Source organism: Papaver somniferum, chromosome 7 (genome assembly GCF_003573695.1).
Source record: "Papaver somniferum cultivar HN1 chromosome 7, ASM357369v1, whole genome shotgun sequence".
Taxonomy (NCBI): Eukaryota; Viridiplantae; Streptophyta; class Magnoliopsida; order Ranunculales; family Papaveraceae; genus Papaver; species Papaver somniferum.
Window position 1 is genome coordinate 6,867,514 of NC_039364.1, and position 24,651 is coordinate 6,892,164.

Consider the following 24,651-nt stretch of genomic DNA (forward strand, 5'->3'; position numbering starts at 1 on the left):
TCTCATGTTGTTGAGATTTGGCACTTGGTGTCATGAATCATGCCCTATTTGAACATTATCCAGGCCAATACATATATAGTCATGAATGATAACTAGGCATATTATATGCATATGTGCATGCCACTATACATAATTTCATGTGCTATTTGTTCTTGAAAGAGTAAATGCATGAGCATAAAAGTTTATGCAGCAATCCTCATTTCAACAATTTACATCTGGGGAGGAATCAGACAAAATACCATAGCTATTGCCAAATATAGTTTAGTTTTTTTCTTTTTGGCATTTTAATGCGTGGCTGTAAAATTAGAACACTTAGATCAAACTGTTTTTAGAATTTACATTCAGGCTATTCGGCTTTGATTTGGTCATCTTTAGTCACCGTTGATTGTCAAAGACCATTGAATTTGGGAGGTCAATCAACAAGATGTACCAAACTTAAAGCAGGAAAAGATAAGGTGATCGAGTACCCGCAAACTAATTATAGTAAAGAAAAAAGTAAGTACAGAAGTCAACAAAAAAAGTGATTGAGTAAAACTTTCAAAGAGAAAACGAAAAACGAAAAGTGATAGAAGTCCATATATGTACCTCATCATCTAATATTATATATCGACAACAACCACCATATTTCCTTGATGTAGATTTGACAAGATCACATTATACCCAGCTAGCTGTCATGTATTTAAGATAGTTGAAAAAACTACTACTATCACTTCACCAATATTCTGTAAAGTTGAGGTCTGGTTTTGTTCATGACCTCATCAATCATTGGTTCTTCTTTGTAGAGATTTACTGAGAGAAACTTAATTTAAACTAATTAAATTATTATCATTTCTAAGTAAAAGAGGTTAGACCAGACCTCACTTTGCTTTTTTCTTATTATATAAGGACTCTAATTCTCTCATGGTTTTCTCATCACTCAATTCATTCTTCATTCATTCTTCACTCTCTCTCTCTCTCTCTCTCAAACTCTAGCTCTTGGATTTGTTACAAAAATTAATATTGAGTATACTATTTGATTAACTGAATTCATATTCCATATATCTAGCTAGATTAATGGCTATTGAGATTGGTTCTATTACTACTAGTAGTATTGAGTTATCGAACATTGCAAACTCTGATACTCATGGAGAAGATTCTCCATACTTTGCTGGATGGAAAGCTTATGATGAGAACCCTTATGATGAGATTACTAATCCTTCTGGTGTTATTCAGATGGGTTTAGCTGAAAATCAAGTAAGTATTCATCCATCACCTCAAAATTCTCTTACATTCGGGTCTTTTTCAATTTTCATTAATGGGAACTAGTTTCTGATATTAGTTGCGTTGTTTTGAACAGGTTTCGTTTGATTTACTAGAAGAATACTTGGAAAACAATGCAGACAAACAACCAACAACAAGGAAAAGTAGTGGGATTTCAAGCTTCAGAGAGAACGCTTTATTTCAAGATTATCATGGTCTGCAAAGTTTTAGAAAAGCAATGGCAAGTTTCATGGGGAAAATCCGAGGCGACAAAGTGAAATTCGACCCCGAAAGAATGGTTCTTACCGCTGGTGCAACAGCTGCAAATGAACTCTTAACTTTCATTTTAGCAAACTCTGGTGATGCTTTATTGGTTCCAACTCCATACTACCCAGGGTGAGTAATGATCACTATACGAACTTTAACGCAATCTCGTAATTTTTTATTTTGATTTAATGATCCATATATATCTTTGTGTTTAAAATTAGTATTAAATGTTTCTTTTTGTTTTCTTGATTGACAGATTTGATAGAGATTTAAGATGGAGAACTGGTGTAAACATCGTTCCTGTTCATTGCAACAGCTCGAATAACTTTCAAGTTACTCCACAAGCATTGGAAGATGCATACAAAGAAGCTGAATCAATGAACATCAAAGTTAGAGGACTTCTGATTACAAACCCATCAAACCCACTAGGTATAGCTATGGAACGTAAAGTACTCGAAGAGATACTCGACTTTGTTACTCGTAAAAACATTCACCTCGTATCAGATGAAATATACTCAGGGTCAGTTTTTTCTTCAACTGAATTCGTAAGCGTTGCAGAAATACTAGAAGCACGACACTACAAAGATGCGGAAAGGGTTCACATTGTTTATAGTTTATCAAAAGATTTAGGGTTACCAGGGTTTAGAGTTGGAACAATTTATTCATACAATGATAAAGTTGTGACAACTGCAAGAAGGATGTCAAGTTTTAGTTTAGTATCATCACAAACACAAAATCTTTTAGCTGCCATGTTATCCAATACGAAGTTCACTGAAAACTATATTAAGATTAACAGAGAACGATTGAACAAAAGATATGGTTTAATTGTTGATGGGCTACGAAAAGCTGGAATTGATTGTTTAGAAGGAAACGCCGGATTATTTTGTTGGATGAATCTAAGTCCGTTTTTGAAGAGCTACACAAAAGAAAGTGAATTGATACTCTGGAATTTAATGGTGAATGAAGTTAAGTTGAATATATCTCCTGGATCATCTTGTCATTGTGATGAACCTGGTTGGTTTAGGGTATGCTTTGCTAATATGAGTGAAGCAACATTAGAAATAGCATTGAAGAGAATTTACGACTTCATAGAAACTTATCAAAGAAGCATGAAGAATTAGAACCCAACACATTTCTATTCATAATATTTTTTTGGTATTACATTGATTCTTTAAATGAATTAAGATAACCCATATCTTAAAATGGGATAATTCATCTCTAAATATTGTTAAGAAATGTGACTTGCATTTGATCGTCAAATAAATATATTATTTTTATTCTTAATTTTACATTAGATACATTCCTTGGCAAATTTATTTACCCATTTCTTGAAATGAATAAAAACTCCCTTTTGAGCTTGTGTTCCGATGGGTTTGTTCAATCCATATGCAATATAGCTTGTTCTATGAGAATCCAACAACTTTAGAGATGTGGACTAAAATGAAACAGCTACTTTATCCTTGATATGGAAAGTAAAGTATTTTGTTGAAGAAATTACGTACGTAGAATGAAGATCTTTATGAGTTTCCACTCTTGATGACTCTTGCAAGATAAGTCAGATTTTACAGGTACAGTACGTATGACCATGACAAAGAAACATATATTAGGTAGGTCAGAAAAGGATATTTCAAGTGGCGGTGGTGTTTGCATTAATTTTCAAACCATAACCCAACAGTGACATATTCTACTTAATTAAGGATATCAAACCATGCATAATTATGATTTAGTTGTAATCCATAGTTTCATTTTCATTTTTTAATCAAGGTAGGTCAATTAGAAGAATTTCTTTGGAGGTGACTCAGTCAGGAGTTGACCTTATAAACATATTTGACTTTCAATCGTAACTTAATATTGAAACACTTTGTATATCTGTTCTTCCTGTGTGCACAAGCCGGAAGAACAGCATTGACTCGTTATCGCAATGACAAAATCATTAAGGACTGCCTTTGAGTTCTCATACGGGATAAAACACGGTATGAATTGTTGTACTTTATAACACTTTCCTACAGAAGTTTTTTAAGGAAAATTCAAAGGAGGGACCAAACATTAAGGGAGCAGTGCCAAAGAGAAAAAACCACCGTGGTCAGGATCGAGCGAAAGTTTACGAACATATTACGTGGTTTATGGACCAACTACACTTAGGAGTCACATCAGAGTCTCAAGGTTCAATGGCTCATCGGCAAGTGGCTTCTTCTTATGTCTTGATCGGCAAACAAGCCAAGCAACTGACTTTTTCTAAAGCTTTTTTTCGTTAACTTTTTCTTAAGTTTGGCAAACAAGTATTTGCCAAACTCTTTTGTTAACCCTTTCTTTAACCGAAAATGTAATCCTGACTCCCGATAGTGAAATTTCTGTCAAGCCTTTTCTTATAAAAGTAATTTTGTTTTTCTAATATGGTCAAATGTGGTCCTTCTCGTTACGTGCCATTTTCTTATTATGGTCTCTAATTCTCTATATACTTTGACAAATCCACACACCTGTTAATTTCGTCTTGTTCCTGTAGTTAAAGTCAACTCAAAACTCCAACATGACACTCTCGTAGCCAAGTAGTTATTGTGGATACCGAAATACGTCTCGCCACGTGGATGTACGAGCAGACACGAAATATACATAGTAGGTCATTCTAGAAGATCTTGTACCCTTTCCCAAATATCTCGTCAGCGACGAGTCTAATCAAGAAGTCAGAGAGATCATTACTTCTTAATAAATGCCCGAAGCATAAAGTGTACAGGCGAGGAATGTTGCGAAGTCCAAAATCAGCGAAGGAAAAGAAGGAGTAGCTAACAAGATAAGACATATAAGAAGGAGAAACGAAGTAAGGTTTCTTAGTTGGGAAGTCAACTAGGAGGAACAAAATATGGACGAAGCAAGATTACTTGGCAGAGAAGTTGGTTCGCGAAGATGATGGGCTATCAGACAAGAAAAGAGACAGTTGTCCCGACAAGTCCTCGAAGGTGTCAGCGAAAGGAAAGGAACACTTAGTCAAAAGTAGATTAGGCGAAATAAAAGGTAGATCTGCTATGTAAATGTAACCTTGAGCGAAATAAACCGAGTTGTATCCCACTAAGGTTATTTTGGCCTATAAATAGGAATCCTTGGGCATAGGAGGGGGATCGTATTTTGGAGTAAGTGGTAGGTTAAGTAGTGAAAGGGAGATTAGGGTTTGGGAGAGATATAAACTTGTAATTTGTTCTTGGTTGATTGGTGAATAAAATAAATTCTTGTGCAACTCATGGTGATGTCTTGAGATTTTGGTTTACTTTCTATTTGGGTGTAATACTGGATTTCCAGTAGTTACATTTTGGCATCCAGAAACAGGTATTGGATTGAGGATTTATCCTCATCTAAGAGTCAGAGAATTTTGGATTATCTCAAGATCCGGTGGATAGACATCTTGGCAAAGTTGTTTTATACAGTGGGATCTCGTGGATTTTGCAAATCCTGACCAGATCTAAGATTGGAAATTTGAGAAAGAGCGTGAATAAGGTGGGAGGTGAGAAATTGATTTGCAGGTAACAAATGAAAGGAAGAGTGGCATGCCAGGCAAAACCCTCGATGGCAGTGCGGAGGAGCAAACGATTAAAGGAACAAAGGGAAGAAATGGAAGAAAAGGAAGAGATGACGATTGCAAACAAGAAAGATGTTGTGACTCAGAAGAAGAACAGGAGGGGAAGAAAGGACGGTTCGGTAAAAGGGAAAATCCAACATAGAAAGGTTACTACGGAAGGAGGACCGGTAAAAGGAAAGGAAAGGAGAGCCACCGTCGAGAAGGTGAACGGGACCTTGAAGCGAAAAAGATTATAAAATAGCACGGGAAAACATGGTGGAACGGCGGTACGAGGCGGATTGACAAAAGAACAAAGTTATGAAACAGGCGAGGAAGGAACAATTGGCGAAACAAAGAAGGGAGACACGAACTCGGAGGCAATAAAAATTTCGTCCCAAAGGAGAGTCACACCAAGGACGAGAGGGTCTCACACAGGCGATAAGGAGGCAACAGAGATCGGCAGAATGAGAAACGAGGTACGACAAAGATACGAAGAGGAGATAAACCTGAAGGGGTTATTAAGCGAAGCAAGATGTGAAAATTGAAGGCTGAAATTCGAAGAAGAAAGAAAACGCGAGAATGAGCGAAGAAGAAGCACACTCGAGGAAGGAGTGCAAACATGGAGATTATCCGCGAGCTAAAAGATATAAGGATGCAGATAGAGAGCTTGCCAAAAGAAAATGAGGAGCAATGGGTAAACAAGAAAGGGAAGGGACGTCATAATGTTGGGAGAGGAGGACTTATACTGCGAGAAAGAGATCAGGATCCGCTAGATAATGGGGCTAAATACCACCTAACCAAAGTGCTAGAACCAGGGGAGCATAATCCATGCTTTTCCATGTTTAAAAACCCAAAACTCCCAAGACTCAACACTACTGTGGAGAAGGTATGGGAGGAGGTAGTACTGACTGAGGAAATCCAGGCACCATCCAATATGGGTGTAGAACCAACAACAAGGAAGGCGAGCCATGAATTTTGTCGATAATATCGATTGCATGGGCATCACACGAAGAATTTCCGTAACGTCCAGAGGATCATACTTCGTCTCTTAGAGAAGGGGAAGCTCGCGAATTACATAGCAAATAGGGAGTTGTTACCACCACACAAACAAGGCCGAATAGAAGAATGGTGGGGCGAGACGAATCAAGGAACTCAAAGGTTCCAATGCAACTCCATAGTTCATTCAATGGAATACATCCAAAATTTTCATGATAATGTACTCTCGAGAGTGTATAGAAGAGACTTCGAAGGAAACGAAATAATCCCTGTAGCGAAGAAGGATACTTTGGAGGAATGGCAGAAAAAAGAGATATCATTCTCAGCACAAGATGCACCTAGAGGGGGAGGTCCTCATATGGACTCATTGGTTATAACTTTAATCATTGAGGGACGAACGCAAAGAGGAAGCGGCAAAAGTAACAAGAAGGAAGTCTGGGCTATGGACAAGGTCCTAGTGGATATGGGAAGTTCGGTAGACATTCTATTCTATCGGGCGTTCAAGGCTATGGGATACGACGACGCTGACATGGGTCCTTCGGCGTACAATATGTATGGATTCAATGGAGTGGGAACAAAACCAAAGGGTGAAATACGCATAAAAAAATTTGCAGAAGAATTAGAAACAGAAGTCACAGTTTGTGTGGTGGATGTGGAATCCCCATATAATGCTCTATGGGAAGGCCCTGGATCCACGGGATCAAAGGTGTTGCATCCACTTACCACCAAGCAATACGGTTCCCAATTCCTAGTGGAATCAGCGAGATAAGGGAAAATCGGGAAGATGCAAAGGAATGCAGCGAGAAGGATATTGAATGCTACGAAGGAAGACAGAAAAGAAGGAAGGAGCGAAGGAAGAACATGTTAGAAGCAAAAAAGGAAAGGGATCTAATGGTGTATATGACTAATGAAAATGAAGGATGGGAGATACCAAGTGAGATCCCGGAGGAAGAGGGCGAGCCAGTGAAGTGATAAGCACGTATGTGCTACATTTTGTACCCATATTTATATTAGCTAGGACTCGATATTGTTGCTAATAATACTATTTTAATGCTTTTGTAGAAAGTAGAAGTAAATCCAATCATCCAAAAATAAATGGCGAAATGTGAAACTAAAACAATGCTTGCCACAAAAAAAAAACAGCAAGGTTACCCGAGACACCAAAACGAGACAGAGAAGGGCTGATACACAAGTGGGACGGTCTAATTGAAAACAAGGAGGTCAAGCACGTACACATGATTTCCCCTGAATCATGGTTTTGTGGAGCTCAGAAGAACAGTCGTGTGATTTTTAGCAAATTGCAAGCATAACACATTATAGTGGGTTACTATGCCATGTGTCGTCGCATATTTACACATCCAGTTTTGGGAAGTTGAAAAGGAATTAGCTGTTAAGGAAATCTTGTTAGGTAGTGGAATATTGGAACAAACAAATGGGTCCACGTGAATATCTTATTGGAGGGAGAAAAATGAATTAAAAAGTTTTTGCTTTCTCACCTGTGGGATTCTTTTTAAATCTACCAAATATACATGCAAGCAAAATGAAGAAGAATATATACGGGGAGATCACATTGATGACCACCATGCAAGTTTCAATTAAGGCTAATTAAGAAAATGACGACACGACTTTATTTGGTATATATTTTTTGTATTGTGAAGAAGAAAAAGAGGGGTTCTGGTGACTGTTTTGGGAGGCCAGTTTGGGAGCTCTCTCTTGCGATAGGCCGAAACCAGAGAAGAGAAAAGAGAGGCGCGGCTACGGAAGTGAAAAGAAGGGTTTGCAATTCTTGTAATTTCATTTCCATTTTGATTTGCTAGTAATTCTCTTTGATTTGTTTATGGATTTTGAGAAAGTCATGTCTAGCTAAATCCTTGTAACTAGGGTTTATGTTGAAACCACTTAGAGTATTAGGCTATTTTCATTTGAATAATATTTAGCAAAAGACTATTATGATTTGATTAGATTAATTATTGAACAATATTTATTGATTAATCGAAATAAAAGTTGTTGCTTCACCGGTTTTAAAACCTATGTGCGTAATCGATAGTTTTACAAATATGTTTGTCTTATTATTTGATGATCCATGCTTGGTTAATTCTTTGATGGGTTATGCTTAGAAAATCCAAATAAAATTTGTGAGCTTATATTTAGTTTCGTGTAATTTTCTCGCTAACACAATTTGATGGTGCATGCTTTGGTTTAGTCTTTTGATGTACCATGCTTAGGGTGTCCCGACGATATTTGCGACTCTAATACTTATAATAGGTGATGTCGATAGAACGAACAATAGACAAATATTCATGGATTATGTTTCATTTCAGTAATTGAATAAAAGTTGTGGTGGATACTATAAACCCTGGTTACCGACTCTCCCATTGAATTTCTTTTATTACTTTAGTTTAATTTTATTATTTCATTTTACATTTCTCAATTATAAAAATCTCAAAAAAAAACATTATTTCTGATTATTAGAGATATTGATTATAGTATTTTCACCGCTCCTCGTGGGAACGACCCTTACTTGCCTCTGTCTACTAGTTAGACACCGTACGATTGCGGTTATCATATAGGGTTTCCCGAAATCCTAACATGAAGCCTATAAAAGAACCAACCGCTCTGGGCGAGCCTATTATGAACTTCGCAGCTGTGGAACCAACGAAGGATGTAAATTTGGGAAGTGACAATGAACCTAAGATTATAAAGATCGGGACAAGCATGGAACCAGAAGAAGAAAGGAGACTTGTCGAGCTATTAAAAAAATATTATGATATATTCGCGTGGGGCATGAACGAAATTCCCGGGATCGATCCACAAGTGGCGTGTCATAGGCTGGATCTAGACCCGACGGTGAAGCCAGTAAGGAAACGAATAAGAAAGATTTCCACGGCATACCACGAACAGATTGATAAGGAACTTCAGAAGGTGATGGATTCCGGAATCATCAGACCGACAAAGTACCCAGATTGGATTGCGAATATGGTGGTGGTGCCAAAAAAGAACAACGGAATAAGAATTTTCATTGATTTTGGTGATTTGAATACTGCATGTCCTAAAGACAGTTTCCCGCTCCCAAATATTCATCAAACGGTTGAATCACCAGCAGGGTACAAAAGGCTATTATTCGTGGATGGGTATCGCGGATATAATCAAATACCTTTGGCTAAGGAAGATCAAGAGCACACATATTTCTTTGCTCCAAGAGGCTTATATTGTTATACCAGGATGTCGTTTGGATTGAAAAATGCAGGGGCTACTTACCAGTGAATATTAGAAAAAATCTTCGCGAAATGGGTACACACAAAGTTGGAGGTGTACGTAGATGATATGCTAATAAAAACAAAAGACTCAGGAGATCATGTTGAAGACTTGGAAGAGATTTTCGAATAGATGAGGAATTATAAGATGAAGGCGAACCCAAGCCAAATGCATTTTCGGGGTCGAATCGGCGAAGTTTTTAGGCCACATAGTTTCGTGGAAAGGCATAGAGGCAGATCCGGCCAAGGTACAAGCCATATTGGAGATGCCCTCATCGGCCACCGTAAAAGATGTGCAAAATTTGAATGGGAAGTTGGAGGATTTAAGGAGGTTCATCTCAAGATCGTCAGACAAGTGTAAACGCTTCTTTGACATCTTAAATAAGGGGTAAAAATTTGCATGGACGCAGGAGTGCGAAGAAGCGCTAAACCATATTAAAGAGCACCTCATTAACTTATCCATATTGCAGAAACCTGAACCTGGGTAAGAGTTATTAATTTGTCTCGCTGCCACGCCAAATGCTCTGAGTGTCGTCTTACTTCGCTCCGATGAGGGAGTCGAAAAACCCATTTTTTACATCAGTAAAACCTTCAACTCGGCCGAAAGGAATTATCCTAAGATTGAAAATCTAATATTGGAGTTGTTTTATGCGTCACATAAATTGCGAACTTACTTCCAAACTCATAAAATCTAAGTCTTGACAAGGATCCCCATAGATTCGGTGTTAAAGAACTCCAAAAGAGTAGGGAGGGTTGAAATATCGAACACCCAAATTGACCAGTTTGGGTTGAAATATGAAGTACAAACTTTTACGAAGTCACATATCATAGCATAATTTCTCTCATAATTCCCTTCAGAAGAAGACGAAGAGGTGGAGGATATGATGGATGTGGATGAGAAACGACCAAAGCTCGAAGATCTACTGCAACCAAGTCATCCCCGAAGGTGGGAAATATTTTTCGATGGATCATCAAACTATTGCGGAGGAGGTATGGGAATAGTGTTTACTTCTCCAGGAGGAGTCAGGATAGTATTTTGCTTTCCGCTAGAGTACAAAGCTACTAACAATGAGACTGAATACGAAGAAGTGATACAAGCTTTGAGGATTGCAACAGAAATGAGTCTGGACGAGATAAGAATCACTAGTGACTCCCAACTGGTAGTACGCAAAATAGAGGGAAGATACAACGCAGTTGATCCAATAATGCAGAAGTACTTACAACTTGTGAGAGAATATTCAACCAATATACGAAGCATAATCTGGAGAAACATAGGCCAAGATAACAACGGACATGCAGACGCGCTTGCCTATGTATCCTCCATGACTGAAGACCCAGAAATCGGGTACATCAAGATTTAGTGACTGATGCAACCATCAGTGAGCAGAGAAGAGCGGAAGATCAGGGTTATGATCATCGAGGAAGAAGGATTGAAAATGAAATATGATGATTGAAGAGACCCTACGTACAATTATATGACGAATGGATACCTTTCGCGAGATAGGAAGAGGCGAATAAGATCAAAAGCAAAGCAACACATTACGAGGTGCGAGAAGGAATCATGTATAGAAGATCGTATTTGGGACCATTAATGACATGCCCGTCAAAAGCGGAGGGAATAGAGATTATGAAATCGATTCATTACGGGGATGCTTGAAATCACAGCGGAACCAGATCTCTTACTTTAAAGACTAGAACACAGGGGTATTTTTGTCCACAAATGCATAAAGACGCGAAAGACATCTCCACGATATGTGAAGAATGTCCAAGGTTCGGGAGAAAGATACATGCACCATCCACGAGCTTGAATTCAGTATTGAGTGTATGGCCATTTGCCATGTAGGGGATAGATATCGTCGGACCATTCGTAGTAGGAACAAAACAAAGGAGATATCTGATAGTGGCAACCGACTATTTTATGAAGTGGGCCGAAGCGAAAGCCCTCCATCACACACGAGATAATGATGTTTATGATTTTATCTTCGAAAATATCATATGCAGATTCGGAATACCAATCCTAATCGTTTCGGATAATGGGAAGCAGTTCGAAGGGGAAAAGGTAAGGGCGTTACTCAATGCGTTTAAAATTCAATCCGGGAAGTCAACTCCGTTGTACCCACAGAGCAATGGGCATGCGGAGGCCACGAATAAAACGCTGGCATATACATTAAAGAAAAAGTTGGAGGCTCACCATAAAGAATGGGTTGAGAAAATTACCAATGTTCTATGGCCATATAACACCACAAGGCGAGAAGCAACAAGAATGTCACCCTTTTGCTAACCTATGGGGAAGAGGAAGTACTGCCTGCGGAGGTGGTCCTCCCAACCACCGGAAGAGAAGCATGGGAGAAGGGGCTGAACACAGACCTGATCCTCGTGAAATTAGATGCCCTTGAAAAAACCTAGAAATATCGCTGCAATACATGAATAATTACCACCAAATATTGGCAAGGGAGTATAACAAAGGAGTGAAAGAACGAAGTTTTGTGCCAGGCGAACTTGTATTACGAGAAATCCCACCGTATCAGAAAGGACCAGGAGGAAAGCTGGAACCGACGTGGGAAAGACCCTACATCATAAAAAGAGTGGTTGGAAACGGAGCCTACGAATTAGCAGATTGTGAAGGAAAGGATACGTACGAAGAAGGAAATATAATATATGCCGAGATAGAGCGGCAATACATAAAGTTAGATCATCCTTGGAACCTTGTGTACATCAAGAAATATTATCCATAAATGTAAACCGAAATGCGGCAAACAAGAATGAAGCTTGTAATGAAACAAGGTTTATAAATGGATCATTTTCTTCGGAACACATTCTTCACAAATCTTGAAAAAACAAATAAGACCTCGCATTAGAAGGCACAAAGTTAGCAAAATAAAAGTTTCCAGGGAAACCAAACCTTCGCCTAGGAAGGCTGAGAATCCATAGCATGACCCTAGTTTGCATGAAAGTGCAAGAGGCAAGTCCTAACGCGTGTCGTGAACAAGTCTCAGAGAAAATAATCTAGGGGAAATGATAAGACCTATACGCTGAGGGTCCCTTTTAATGATGGCCTTCGGTAGGGGGTGCAGAAATATGACCAAGGCGCCGACGTATTCGGTTGAGTTGCGGGTGCCCGTAAAGTCTGAAGCGTTTCGGACATGACCGTATGGAAAGTCTTAGCTACGATGCACTCGATCCTAAAGAAACCCCACCTAGGGTGTGACTTCGTAACCACGAGCCATATTGGCGAAGGGGATAAAATGTCATGAAAACAACTGAATGTCGTAATAACCGGATGGGAGGAGACCAACATGCATGTTAGGGTTAAGCTCCTTGAAGGGGCAATCAGGGGGAATATAAAGGGATGACACCCTCCAGATTAGGGAGATGCGTGACCAATAAAGACGACAATATCATGAGGCTTTTATTCAAGGGAATAACTAGGCTCGTCGTATTGTCGCGAAGTAATAATAAAATTGATAAGGCGAGGTTGAGGGGTTGTTATTCGCAAGAATAATGAGTGTCTGAAACTTCGCCGAAACAAGACCCTTTATGATAAGGTGAGGCACATAAAGACCTTAATTAGGAGGCGAAATAAGACCTCGTAAGATAAAAAAATAAATAAGAACGACGAAAATTTACCTCTAATAATACGCAAGGAAGAGGAGCAATTCGGGGAAAGCAAAATAAAGTAGAAGCATCGGTGGAGCAAGAGGCATGGTTTGAAATTCCATTTTAATCCGTGATGGGAGAAGGGCAAAAAAATAAAGGCATGGCGAGAAGCATCACTTAATAATAACAAGAGGCAAGTATATACTTTATATTTTATGTTCTTAATAAGTGATGTCCTAGCAAGACATACTAGTATATACTTGGCATAAAATGGACACGGGAAAAACATTAGTGTCGTCTTAAACGATGCAAAGGCAATACACTTTATTTACAAGCAAGAAGAAAAATATCCCGCCCCCAAGCTTGGGAGCGCCCAGTCAAAGTATAGTTAAAAGAAGAACAATGTTAGCATGGAAGGATCTAAAGTTAAAGGAGATGCTGCCGCAAAGGAGTTACGAAGATGGCTTCTTCGCCATCCACACTCGCTTCCTTGGAATCCTGATGGGGATTAGCCTAGAGATCCCCATCTGTCTCTGTATCTTCGTCATTAGAAATCGGTTCACCTCCAGCAGGTTCGTCATCGGAGAACTCCTCAAGGGTCGGGATTACACGAGGTATACCATGGGAGTCACATAGATCATTGACGCATTTAACTTTGTCGTCTTGAGCCTTTCGACGACATACTTTCGCAATTAAAGCTGCGTCCTTTTCCATCTTGGTTAAATCTTCATCCAAAAGACGAACATCTTCCTGGAGGTCGGAAACCTTCTTTGAAAGATCCTCCTTCTCGTGGAATAAGTCCTCATTTTCACGAGACAGAAGAAGGACTCGATCCTTCAACCCCTGCTCGGATCCTAGAAAACGGTGAAACAAGTCAGTTGAGGAATGAAACATGTCACTTTGAAAGGAGAAGTAAGGCAGGAATAAACTCTCAAAGGAAGGGTACTCACTGCGAAGCTCGTCGATTAGTTTCCCCTGATTAGACGAAACCACGTTCTCATCTGCGAGTTGCTTTCTAAGTTGGGAGATGTGAGCATTAGATCCTTCCAACTGTTAGCGAGCCGGCCAAAGTTCCACGAGGTGAGCCACCCCGCGATTTCGCTCTTGAAAAGGGAAATCACATCAGAAATCCCACAAGAAGAAACAAAGGGAAAGGGAGGAGACTCTAGATCGATGAATCAAACTCACCAGCCCCGTGATGGCAGAATGTTGTTGCAGAGAAATATTTGAGGATGAATTCAAGATGAAAGATGGATCCTCGTATAGAAATGAGGTGGAGCAGAAAGAGACTAAAGACTCGATGGCAGCAGACCCAAGGGAGGGATTCTCACGAGTTGGAACGAAGATCTTCCCCAGAAATTCCATATCAGGGACATACGCAGGGTCATCTTCGTCAGGAGCCCTTTGTTTACCCTTGTCCAAAGAAGATTCGACAAAGGAAGCACCAGGAACATCCTGCGAGGGGTCAACCTCGTGAGGATGGCCAGATTGTTGATGTTGAGGAGGGTCAGGCTGGACCAAGATCACTTTGGATGACTTGACTTGAGTCAGGTCACCTATGTTGAGAGCTCGACGGAGACGTGGTCGATCATCTTGAGCAGGAAGAGGTTCGGAAGGGGCCCCTGAAACTCACGAAGTCAAGAAGTGATGCGAGGAAGGGAAACCAAAAATAAGGACGAAAAGATACCTGCTAGGAAGATGAGGAAACCACTATGCGGTTACGCTTGCTTAGATTCTTAGCAGGACCTTCTACTGCCAAGGGATTGTCCGCCTACAAAATAAACATTTAGGAGAGAAATATGATCACAGCAAGACGAGAAGTGGCGAGGTACTAACCTGAGCTTGGTTAGATCTTTTGGAACACTCTTTTATTATACCAGGGGAAAGTGAATACTGCAATCAATATAAAATAATTAAAGACAACGACGAAGAGGACAGAAAAGGTTGGGGAATGAAAGGTTGAACTAACGTCTTCGGGATTCACGGCCAGTAAAGCTTGCCAGGTTCATACGACGTGAGGTGAGCATGCTCGGGGAGAGGACCAGTTCGGGCTACACCATTCTCGTCGAACCTCCACACTACCGGGCCTTCGGCGACTAAAGGAAACATCATCCGGTCCTCGTCATTGGACAAACGAAGGTTCGCATTTCGTGTCTCTCCAAGAGGGTCCACCTCGAGAAGAAGAACCTTCACGGGAGCGCTCACAACCTTGCGAGAAAGCTTAATACCTCATTTTTGATAGACTCTTCGTGTTAAGAATTGGCTACCATAGTTTGTCGTAAAAGATTCAATGTTGTAGTCCGCCGGATCAAATTCGGACACCAAGGATGGAATTTGTGAAGGACCCCCATGGGACCGTCTGACGAATTCCATGCCCAAGCGAATGGCATTACCGCTAAGTTGGTAAACTCCACAGTTGAGTTTAGCCAATATCTCATAGAATAAGGGGTTTTGGGGATCATATAGAGGGATAGGGAGGCCTGCTTTCAGTTGACCAAGGGAAATCAACAACTTTGTAGGAGACCAAGCCCCAGCTTGAATCCACCGATAGTTTGACTCCATTTACTTGGTAGCAGTAACCGGAGGAGTCGTGGATGAATCAATGGAAGGATAAAGGGAGAGTCTCATCTGTGCAAAGTCAGCCTGGAAATCCTCAAGATTTCTGGACGTGGTGGGGTTAGAAACCTTTCTAGGAGGCATCGGCAGAAAACAAAAGACCGAGAAGATCAGGGGAATCGAGGTGTGAGAGGAAGAAGAAGGATAGGAATCAAGAGAAAGGCAGGAAGATAGACTAAAAAAAAAAGGCAAAAGAGGAGGCCTTTTATACGAAATGAAACAACCATCTGAAGAAGATCGTGTGGGGAATACGGACCGGTAACAGGCGGTTACAAGAGTAAATGAGCCACGTGGAGGAGCTGCATGGCGGTGGGGAAACCCTAAATGGTTCTTATCCCACTTTCTCGACGTTCGAGTGGAAGAAGAAAAGGAAAAATGTGGATACCGAAATACGTCTCGCCACGTGGATGTACGAGCAGACACGAAGCATGCATAGTAGGTCATTCCAGAAGATCTTGTACCCTTCTCCAAATATCTCGTCAGTGACGAGTCTAATCAAGAAGTCAGAGAGTTCATTACTTCCTAATAAATGCCCTAAGCATAAAGTGTACAGGAGAGGAATGCTGCGAAGTCCAAAATCAGCAAAGGAAAAGAAGGAGTAGTTAACAAGATAAGACACATAAGAAGGAGAAACGAAGTAAGGTTTCTTAATTGGGAAGTCAAATAGCGGGGAACAAAATATGGACGAAGCAAGATTATTACTTGGCAGAGAAGTCGGTTCGCGAAGATGATGGGCTATCAGACAAGAAAAGAGACAGCTGTCCCGACAAGTCCCCGAAGGTGTCAGCGAAAGGAATGGAAGACTTAGTCAAAGTAGATTGGGAGAAATAAAAGGTATATCTACGATGTGAATGTAACCCGGAGCGAAGTAAACCGAGCTGTATCCCATTAAGGTCATTTCGGCCTATAAATAGGAATCCTTGGGCGCAGGAGGGAGATCGGATTTTGGAGTAAGTGGTAGGTTAAGTAGTGAAAGTGAGATTAGGGTTTTGGAGAGATCTAAACTTGTAATTTGTTCTTGGTTGATTGGTGAATAAAAGAAATTCTTGTGCAACTCGTGGTGATGTCTTGAGATCTTGGTTTACTTTCTATTTGGGTGTACTACTGGATTTCCAGTAGTTACAGTTATAATATCCAAAATACTCATTACGATGTAGCATTCGTACATGGTGGACTTTTCCGGCTCTTATTTCTTTAGTTGATCATCGACAAGTCTCCTTGCGAGTCTAAATTTGTTCACACTCTTCTAAGGAGTATATATTTAATATATTTTTCTGATTGGTTGATTGTTTAGCTGATGGTCTCGTTATTTTTTATGTTCAGAACCTCGACACTCGTTACATAACTTTCTAAAAGAAATTACTGGAAAAGATTGAAATGTTACGTGCACACTCGTTAAGGAATGTGCAAAAATTTGAACTCGTCTCCGTTGCTTTAGTTTGTTTTTGAACTTTATTATTATGGCTGAAAAAAGGGAGTTTTCGAGCTCATTAGGTGATGAAAAAGGATAACCAAATAAGAATCTTGAAAACTCCTTATCCAACTAATTTTAGTAATAGCTAACTTTTTATTAGTTCTAATATAAATGATTAAGTGCATTAACTAAAAACTAGTGATTACATTAACTTAATGATTCGATTAATATTTTGAAAATTAAAAAAATAAAAAAATTATTTACTAGAAGAAATAGGATTTTTTTTTTTAAATCTTGGAAGAATATGATGAAACATGTCTTCAAAATAGTCAGAAAAACATAATACTTGATTGATATTACATTTTTGTTGAGTCTAAGGGTTCTTTTTTTCTTTTGCATTTACAGCTAGGAAATTATTGCATCTTAGCCGTAACCAAGACTTTTTCGGATGGGAAATTAAAATCCCCTAGCCAAAAACGACTGGGAAATCCTAGCCGAAACCCAATCTCTGTTTTTTTTTTCTTTTTTTCTTGGGTATCAAAATCACTTACGACTAGGTAATCCTAACCGTAAACAACATCATATGGCTGGGAATATTAATTTTTCCAACTGTACACCTGCGTTACGGTTAGGAAATCCTAACTGAAACCCAACCTCTGTTTTTTATTTTATTTTTCCATGATTATCAGAATCTCTTACAGCTAGGAAATCCTAAACATAAACAACATTTATGGCTGTGGTTTTCAATTTTCCTAACCGTAAACCTAATTTACGGCTAGGAACTCTTACTAGACGTTAACATGATCGATGACTTACGGTTGGGAGTGGTTGGAAAATTAAGAACTCTCAACCGTAAACAGAACCGGATTTTTTTTTAATTTTTTTTAAACTCTAACTTATTCGAATCGAATTTTTTTGGCAATCAAAAGAAAAAATAAATGGTGAGTTATTTTAGTTTTTTGTTTTAATAATCGTCATCTTCATCGCGATGCGATGGTGAAGAAGAGGAAAGGAGGAAGATTAATAGAATTAGGTTTTTTTTATGATCATCATCTTCATCATGATTTATGAATGAGAAGATTGGGATAAGGAGAAGATAATATATTTAGTGTTGTAGTGGAAATACAAGGGAAGATAAAGAGGCAGGGGAAAGTTTCTATTGATTGGAATCAACTGTGTTACATCCATATATTCCTTTATATACAAGTAGGAAGAAGACCCTAGACACTATATTGGGCCACACATCCATGGGATACACGTCCTACAACACTCCCCCTTGTGCGTTCCAGTAGAACTTCATATGCGGTGCTTCACATTTAGTGCTTCGAATACAATTCTTCAAATGTTGTCCTCTCCTTGAAGACTTGTCTCGAAATCAATTTGCCTCGTTAAAACTTTGACAAGGAAAAACTCAATGGGACAAAACATTGGTGCAAATATTCAATGTAGTACTTCACATGTTTTCTCGTACTTTACATGTAGTTCATCACATGCAATACGATCTCTTCAAAGATCGACAATTCTAAGTTAATTGCTTCGTTAAAACTTCGTCAGGAAAACCCCTGAGGGACAAAACCTGAACAAAATAAAAAGAGTACAACATTAATTAAACTTAGAACGTAGTTGGATGCGTATATGTTGCCTCATTAAAACCTTGACAAGGAAAACCCAGTGGGATAAAACCTTGACGAAGGGAAAAGAGTACAACGTGACAAATGCAAGTAAAGGTGATCTGTTGCAGATGATCACTTTGCTCTATTGAAGTTGACTAGTTTCTTCACAACTCCTAAGGCAGAAAATCCTCGTGAGAGAGACAATAGCCTTAGATGAGAAATTACATTCCCGGTGTTTTTTGTTGTCTCATTAAAAACCTTGCCGAGCAATAAAACCCTGCGGGAAAAAGTAACCTCGGTGAAGGAAAAGAGTTCAACACACCGTTAGATGCTCCCCCTGATGACAGACAATTTTCGTTAGTTTAATTCAGTCAAAAGGGGTTTATCACACTTTACTTCGGTGACTTGAACGTTTATAAAATCCTGTTGTTTATTCTGGAAGTTACGTTGCTTAACAGACTATCGCATTTCATTTCTTTGATTCATATACATGATCTTTATGTCTTCAACGTTCAACATACTTGATGTTTTTAGTGTTGTCTCGCTAAAAACCTTGTCGAGTAACAAAACCCTTTGGGAAAAACTATTCTCGACTGAAGGGAAAAAGAGTACAACACAGCTTCAATTTCGAAGTAAAATATGTCGACATCATATCCTTGGATCCTCCCCCTGATGTCGGCATCTGCCCTTGATTACTTTCAGAGTTGTTCCAGACAGTTCCTTTGGTCATATATTTTTCGAAATTGAATATTGGTAATGGCTTAGAAAATAATTTATCATATCTCCCTCTGATTACATTCGTTGGAGAAGAGATTATTGTTCATTCATAATCAACAACTTTTGGACTGCACTTTCGTTAGCATTCCCTTTTAATGTCTTTGTAGGGATAAAACAAATTTATGTCAATGGTTACTTTTAAGTACATGATTACATTCACTATACCATTCCAATGACGTTGCGGTGGCGCGGAGCTATATCTAGCTAACAAGTTCCCTGAGGATGTAAAATTTAATCGAGTACATTATTATACTAAGTACAACAATGCGTCTATTGTACTTAGATATGGGAATTTCATCGCCCAACACATCTTCGTCATCCTCCTTTAGACGAAATGGTCACTTACTCACATTTGAACCTCGACTAATCATGGGAGTGCTATCAGGATGCATGTCTTTGTTAAATTGCCTGACAACTTTAGATATATGCAAACTGGTGGAATAATATACCACAAGCTCAGTATTCGTTCGAGCTTTTCCCAAATTTTTTATCTCAATTTCGGATTTCAAATAACATTTAAGGTCTCTTATTACATCAAGAGTACCCTTCATGTCTGTATCATCGATATAGATAGCTATAATTCCAAATCAGGAACTTTCTTGTGAATACGCAATGAAAATAACTTACTTGTCTATCCCTCCAAATCAAATAGTCACTTAGACGGGTATACCACATCCGCTTGATTGCTTTAATCCATAAGTGATCGTTCTATCTAATTGTAAACGTGTTTAGAGTCATTTGGTTTGGGCAACAAAAGTCTATTAAGTACTTTTGTAAATATCTTCTATCTCTTGATTCTTTCAGAGATACGTAATAACCACATACATATGCTGCATTTCAAGTCCTTTTGAAATTACCAAGCTAACTAAGTAGCGGAACTCTATAACGTTCGTTACAAGAGAACAATTCCAGGGCTTTGTGAGAAACCTCGCGCCACAAGGCGAGTCTTTGTACTTTAAGACTACTTTCTTCTCATTATGCTTTATGACAAATTAATTATGTATGTCTAATAGGCTTTACACTTGGTTGGTTAACACTACCACACCAAATACCCATATATTTGCCAAAGAACTAGGTTTTACCTGGATTGTGTAGGCCAAATATGCTATTTATTTGAAATTAATCAAAATAAAGCATGGTTCGTGATAGACACATTTTTGTGTCTAATTTGTCCTCAATGTCCGTATTGTTGGAACTCTATTTTTGTACTAATATTGTGTTTTTATGTATTTTTAGGAAATAAACATTTTTGGAAAATTCGGCTCGAAAAATTGATTTTGGCACCCGGAGGACAAGTGTTATTCGGACTCTCGCTTTTGGATAAGGGGTAACCTAATTACTAAGGGGCACCCCCGGGTCACCCCCAAGGCAGCTGCTATTCTCACCCCTACTCTGGATAGGGGGCTACCAGTTTCTTCCCCATTTGAAACGATTTTGCCGGGAATATTGCATGCAGACGCTGCAGATTTTGGAGTTGAATTCTCGGGTTGTTTTAACGAGATTCAATCGATGTAAATGATTGGGATGGACTTGTATTGATCAAACAAAGTTAGTTTGGGCAGTTTAACTAATCAAAATGGGCTGGATAATCTGTTGGAGGAAGACAGCGTCAACAGCAGGAGCGTGAACATATTTCGAAGATATGGTGATTAATCAGCAGAAGATATCATAAGATTTGCTTCTATCCTATCTTAACAAAGTTTGGAAAGTTATTAAAAACCAAATATCTGCTATTAACGAGAAATCAGAGTCCACAGGGAAATAAATAACGGACGAGGCCGTGAAGAATAATAGAAGATATTCGGGATTAAACCAAGAGATTTTTGGGCCTGTCGAGTATAAAAAGTCATGTGGAAGTTCAGAGAAGCTTTATCAAGAGTTTGGGGGTCGAAAGAGAGTCAGAGGAGCAAGGAAGGAGCACCAGCAGCCATTGCAGGAGAGCTTCCTGCTGCTGCTGAGGAAGAAGAAGACGAAGAACAGACTGTCCAAAGACCGTCGTTCTTCAACAGTTCCAGCAGCAGACAGAAAGTGTCGCTGTTTACAGCGCTCAGGTTGTGTCGCTCTTTACTGCACTTAAGTTTTGTTTATGCAGCGCAACAGTTAACAGAGCAATTGTAACGCTTATAACTGTTGCGAAATCTCTGTTTAATATTTTCTCATCATTTAATCAACTTTTTGAGCTATAAAATTGTATTTTGAGAACATGAATAATATGAGAGGCTAAACCCCCAACACTGGGATGATGGAGGAAGCCATATTTCACGCATATAATAATTTATTTAATTCTTTCATGACTTCTTGCACTTTTTATAAATAGTTTTATGATTTTTCTTAATTGATTGTCATTTATTTTGATGGTTTATGCTTGGTCTTAGTACTTTTGATATGCCATGCTTTCTATTTACAGTTAATCTTCTAAAAATCTACCTTGGCAAGAATTAGAGTCCCTATTTTTATGTGAGCTATAATTGTTTTGGGAATAAATATATTAATTATATGAATGATTATGGTGGAATCCTGAGTCCTACTGTCTCTTGATCCTGTGACAATTTTTGTACATATATTTTTTTAAATCTTTTCAAGTCCGAGTAACGAATCCCCTATTTACTGCACAATTATAATACTACAACAGTTCGATCTCATTTTGCTCTACTTCTGGAGAAACTATCTATCGATTATATCATCATTGTGCAAGCATGATCCTTCCATTGACTCATGTGCATTCTCATAATCCGTCAGGATTTCATTGTTCTCTAGAATCATTTAAAACTTCGGAGCGTCCTCCAATATTGATTCATGGACATAGTCAGAGACAATCAAATGAGATGATTTCATTAATGATACAAACGGGTTTGTGCCTTACTCATCTATTTCCTTTCTAGGTGAGCATTGATCGAACCTGGTGGTCTCTCCATCTTCCTTTATGGAGACACAGCCTCAACTACACTTCCACCTTAGTCTATGGTGTACCCCATATTGAGGATTTCTAACCTTGCAGGAATTTTTGCAGCTGGTATGTGTGATCATGTCACTTTAACGACATCAGTGTATATTATGAAAATCAATTATTCTTTATCACTTCACATTTACATTTCCTAAGTACAAGAATCAATATGAGACATAGTGGGAACACACCACGACAATTCATGTCGTTCCCTTAGAAAATACTTTTTCTTATCTCCCCCTAACGACGGGAAGACTGCATCATTAAAGTGATAACCCGCAAATCTAGCGGTAAGAGATCTCCTGCCAAAGGTTTTAAAATGCGGATAATTGTTGAGAGTAAATACCCAACAAAATTACTTAATCATTTTCGTGACCCATCATAGTACGATGTGGACTCGTAATGGCACATATATAGTGCAACCAAAAATGCGTAAGAACACAAATGCCAGGATTAAATTCAGTTACCAACTGGTACGCAGAAAAGGTTGACTAATATTGGGTTCTAAAAAGAATTAAGTAAAGATGCACGTAATATTTCATATCCCCAAAGCAATAAAATGTAGGTTGGTATGCATAACCTGTTCTTTAGACACCATATGTAACCTTTGATGGCATCCTCTGCGAGACGATAGGGTATAAGATTTTCTATATTGATCCTATTAACCATGCAATATTCATCAAGTCCTTTTGATTTAAATTCTATAACATTAACAAGGGTGGTTAGCCTTTGCACTTTTCATTGTGTAATATGTGCTAGGAGTTTTAAAACGCAAATTTCTTGGGAACTATAACTAGTCCAAAATGTCAAAACATTCACCAGATCCATCAGTCACTTTAATGGTCCGCATTCTGCATGAATATTTTTCTAAATTTCACCTGTTTTTAGTAATATGGAATTTTTACCATTTGCATCTTAGGATGGTCTCGATCTTGTTTTACTGAAGACTTGGTAAAAATGAGTGATATGATTTCTTACCTAAAAGCATAATGGGAAGGGGGGTTTTGCATCTAATACTTTAGAGAACACTTATCGAGAGATATATTGTTACTTCGCATTCTGTCAATCTTTTTCCCATTGTCTTGTCCACTCAAATACAGTGATGTACGCATGATTCCTTTCAAAATGAAACATCATGTCACAACCAAAGTGCCTTTATGGTTATGTCAAAGCCTAAATGAGTCAATTCCCAACATTTCATCATTGGAGTCAATATGGATTCAATAATCCAAATACCATAGTGATTTACATTTCACTAGATTGACCCATTAGTTTCTCTAAGAAATATTTCCTTCTAGACTATAAAAGATGCAATCAATTACATTCTCGCCATTGTGAGGTTCCACATGACATCCATTTGCATGGGTTACTTTGGAATTTAACAAGGTGTGATTATCTCTCGGTACATGTAGAGATTTTGTGACGTCTTTGTTCTATCTTGAAAACAAATTTTGAGCAACGCTGCGCTCGATGATCCAATCCTCGTAGTCACCTAAGGAAATGGTTCAACAACTAGTTTAAATTCCTTAAGCTAGTGGAAGAAAAACAACTATGAGTTAGACACTTGGGTCTTGAGAGTTTTAATAAGTGGTGTGGCCTTATTACGTAATCAAAGTGATATTCAACTCAAGTACTTTAAAGTGAATATATATTACGTGTCACCAAATATATCTCAAGTACTTTAGAAATTTATGTCTCGTGTTTTCATTCCATAAGTGCAGACATTGGATATCGTTCAACTCAATAAGATAGTCGATTGGCTCGGCAAAGTTCTTGTTTCCATTAAAGTTGATGTGAAAATTGGTTTCTACTATGATACACACATTACATCGTATATACCAATACCTATGACCAGGTGCATTCCAACTCTTTCATATATGATGGAAGCTAGAATTACATTTTAGCTTCATCCCATTATATATGTGTCCCTTTTCACATGCTTTATATGAGTCATTACGTCTAACCCTTATTACTTCGGGGTTCTTTCCATTTTCAATTTTTCTACATTTAGCTTAATTTGAGAATTTTTTTTTATCTCAATAGGCCAAGACAATCTCACCACACATGTCAACCCCACTTACTTTAGATCGAGTAGAAAAGGTAGTCCTCTTGTTGTCATACTTCAATATATACAGTTTCGTTAATATCATCGATGAAGTAGAGAAATGTAAATTTTCTGACTTATACACTACACCATTTTTCCGGAATAGCAACTAAAATTTGAATTCGAAACTGATTTTGCAATTGCTCTAAAATTTGCAAATGTTTGAAGCGATTGCGAAATTTGTAACTACAATAAGCAGTTGCGAAATTTGAGCTCTATTACAATTCACAACGGCTTACAAAAACAGGCATGTGAACCAATCGTGTGGAAGGTAACACCTGAA

The 24,651-nt window shown here is 38.5% G+C and overlaps 1 protein-coding gene across 1 annotated transcript; it reads left to right on the plus strand.

The window, feature by feature from the left end:
• Positions 1 to 936: 936 nt before the first annotated feature.
• Positions 937 to 2,813, plus strand: LOC113300486 (1-aminocyclopropane-1-carboxylate synthase 7-like). Its single transcript, XM_026549688.1, has 3 exons — positions 937 to 1,233; positions 1,337 to 1,635; positions 1,763 to 2,813. The coding sequence occupies exons 1-3, from the start codon at positions 1,054 to 1,056 to the stop codon at positions 2,625 to 2,627; spliced, it is 1,344 nt and encodes a 447-aa protein (XP_026405473.1). The 5' UTR covers positions 937 to 1,053; the 3' UTR covers positions 2,628 to 2,813.
• The last annotated feature ends 21,838 nt before the right edge of the window (positions 2,814 to 24,651 follow it).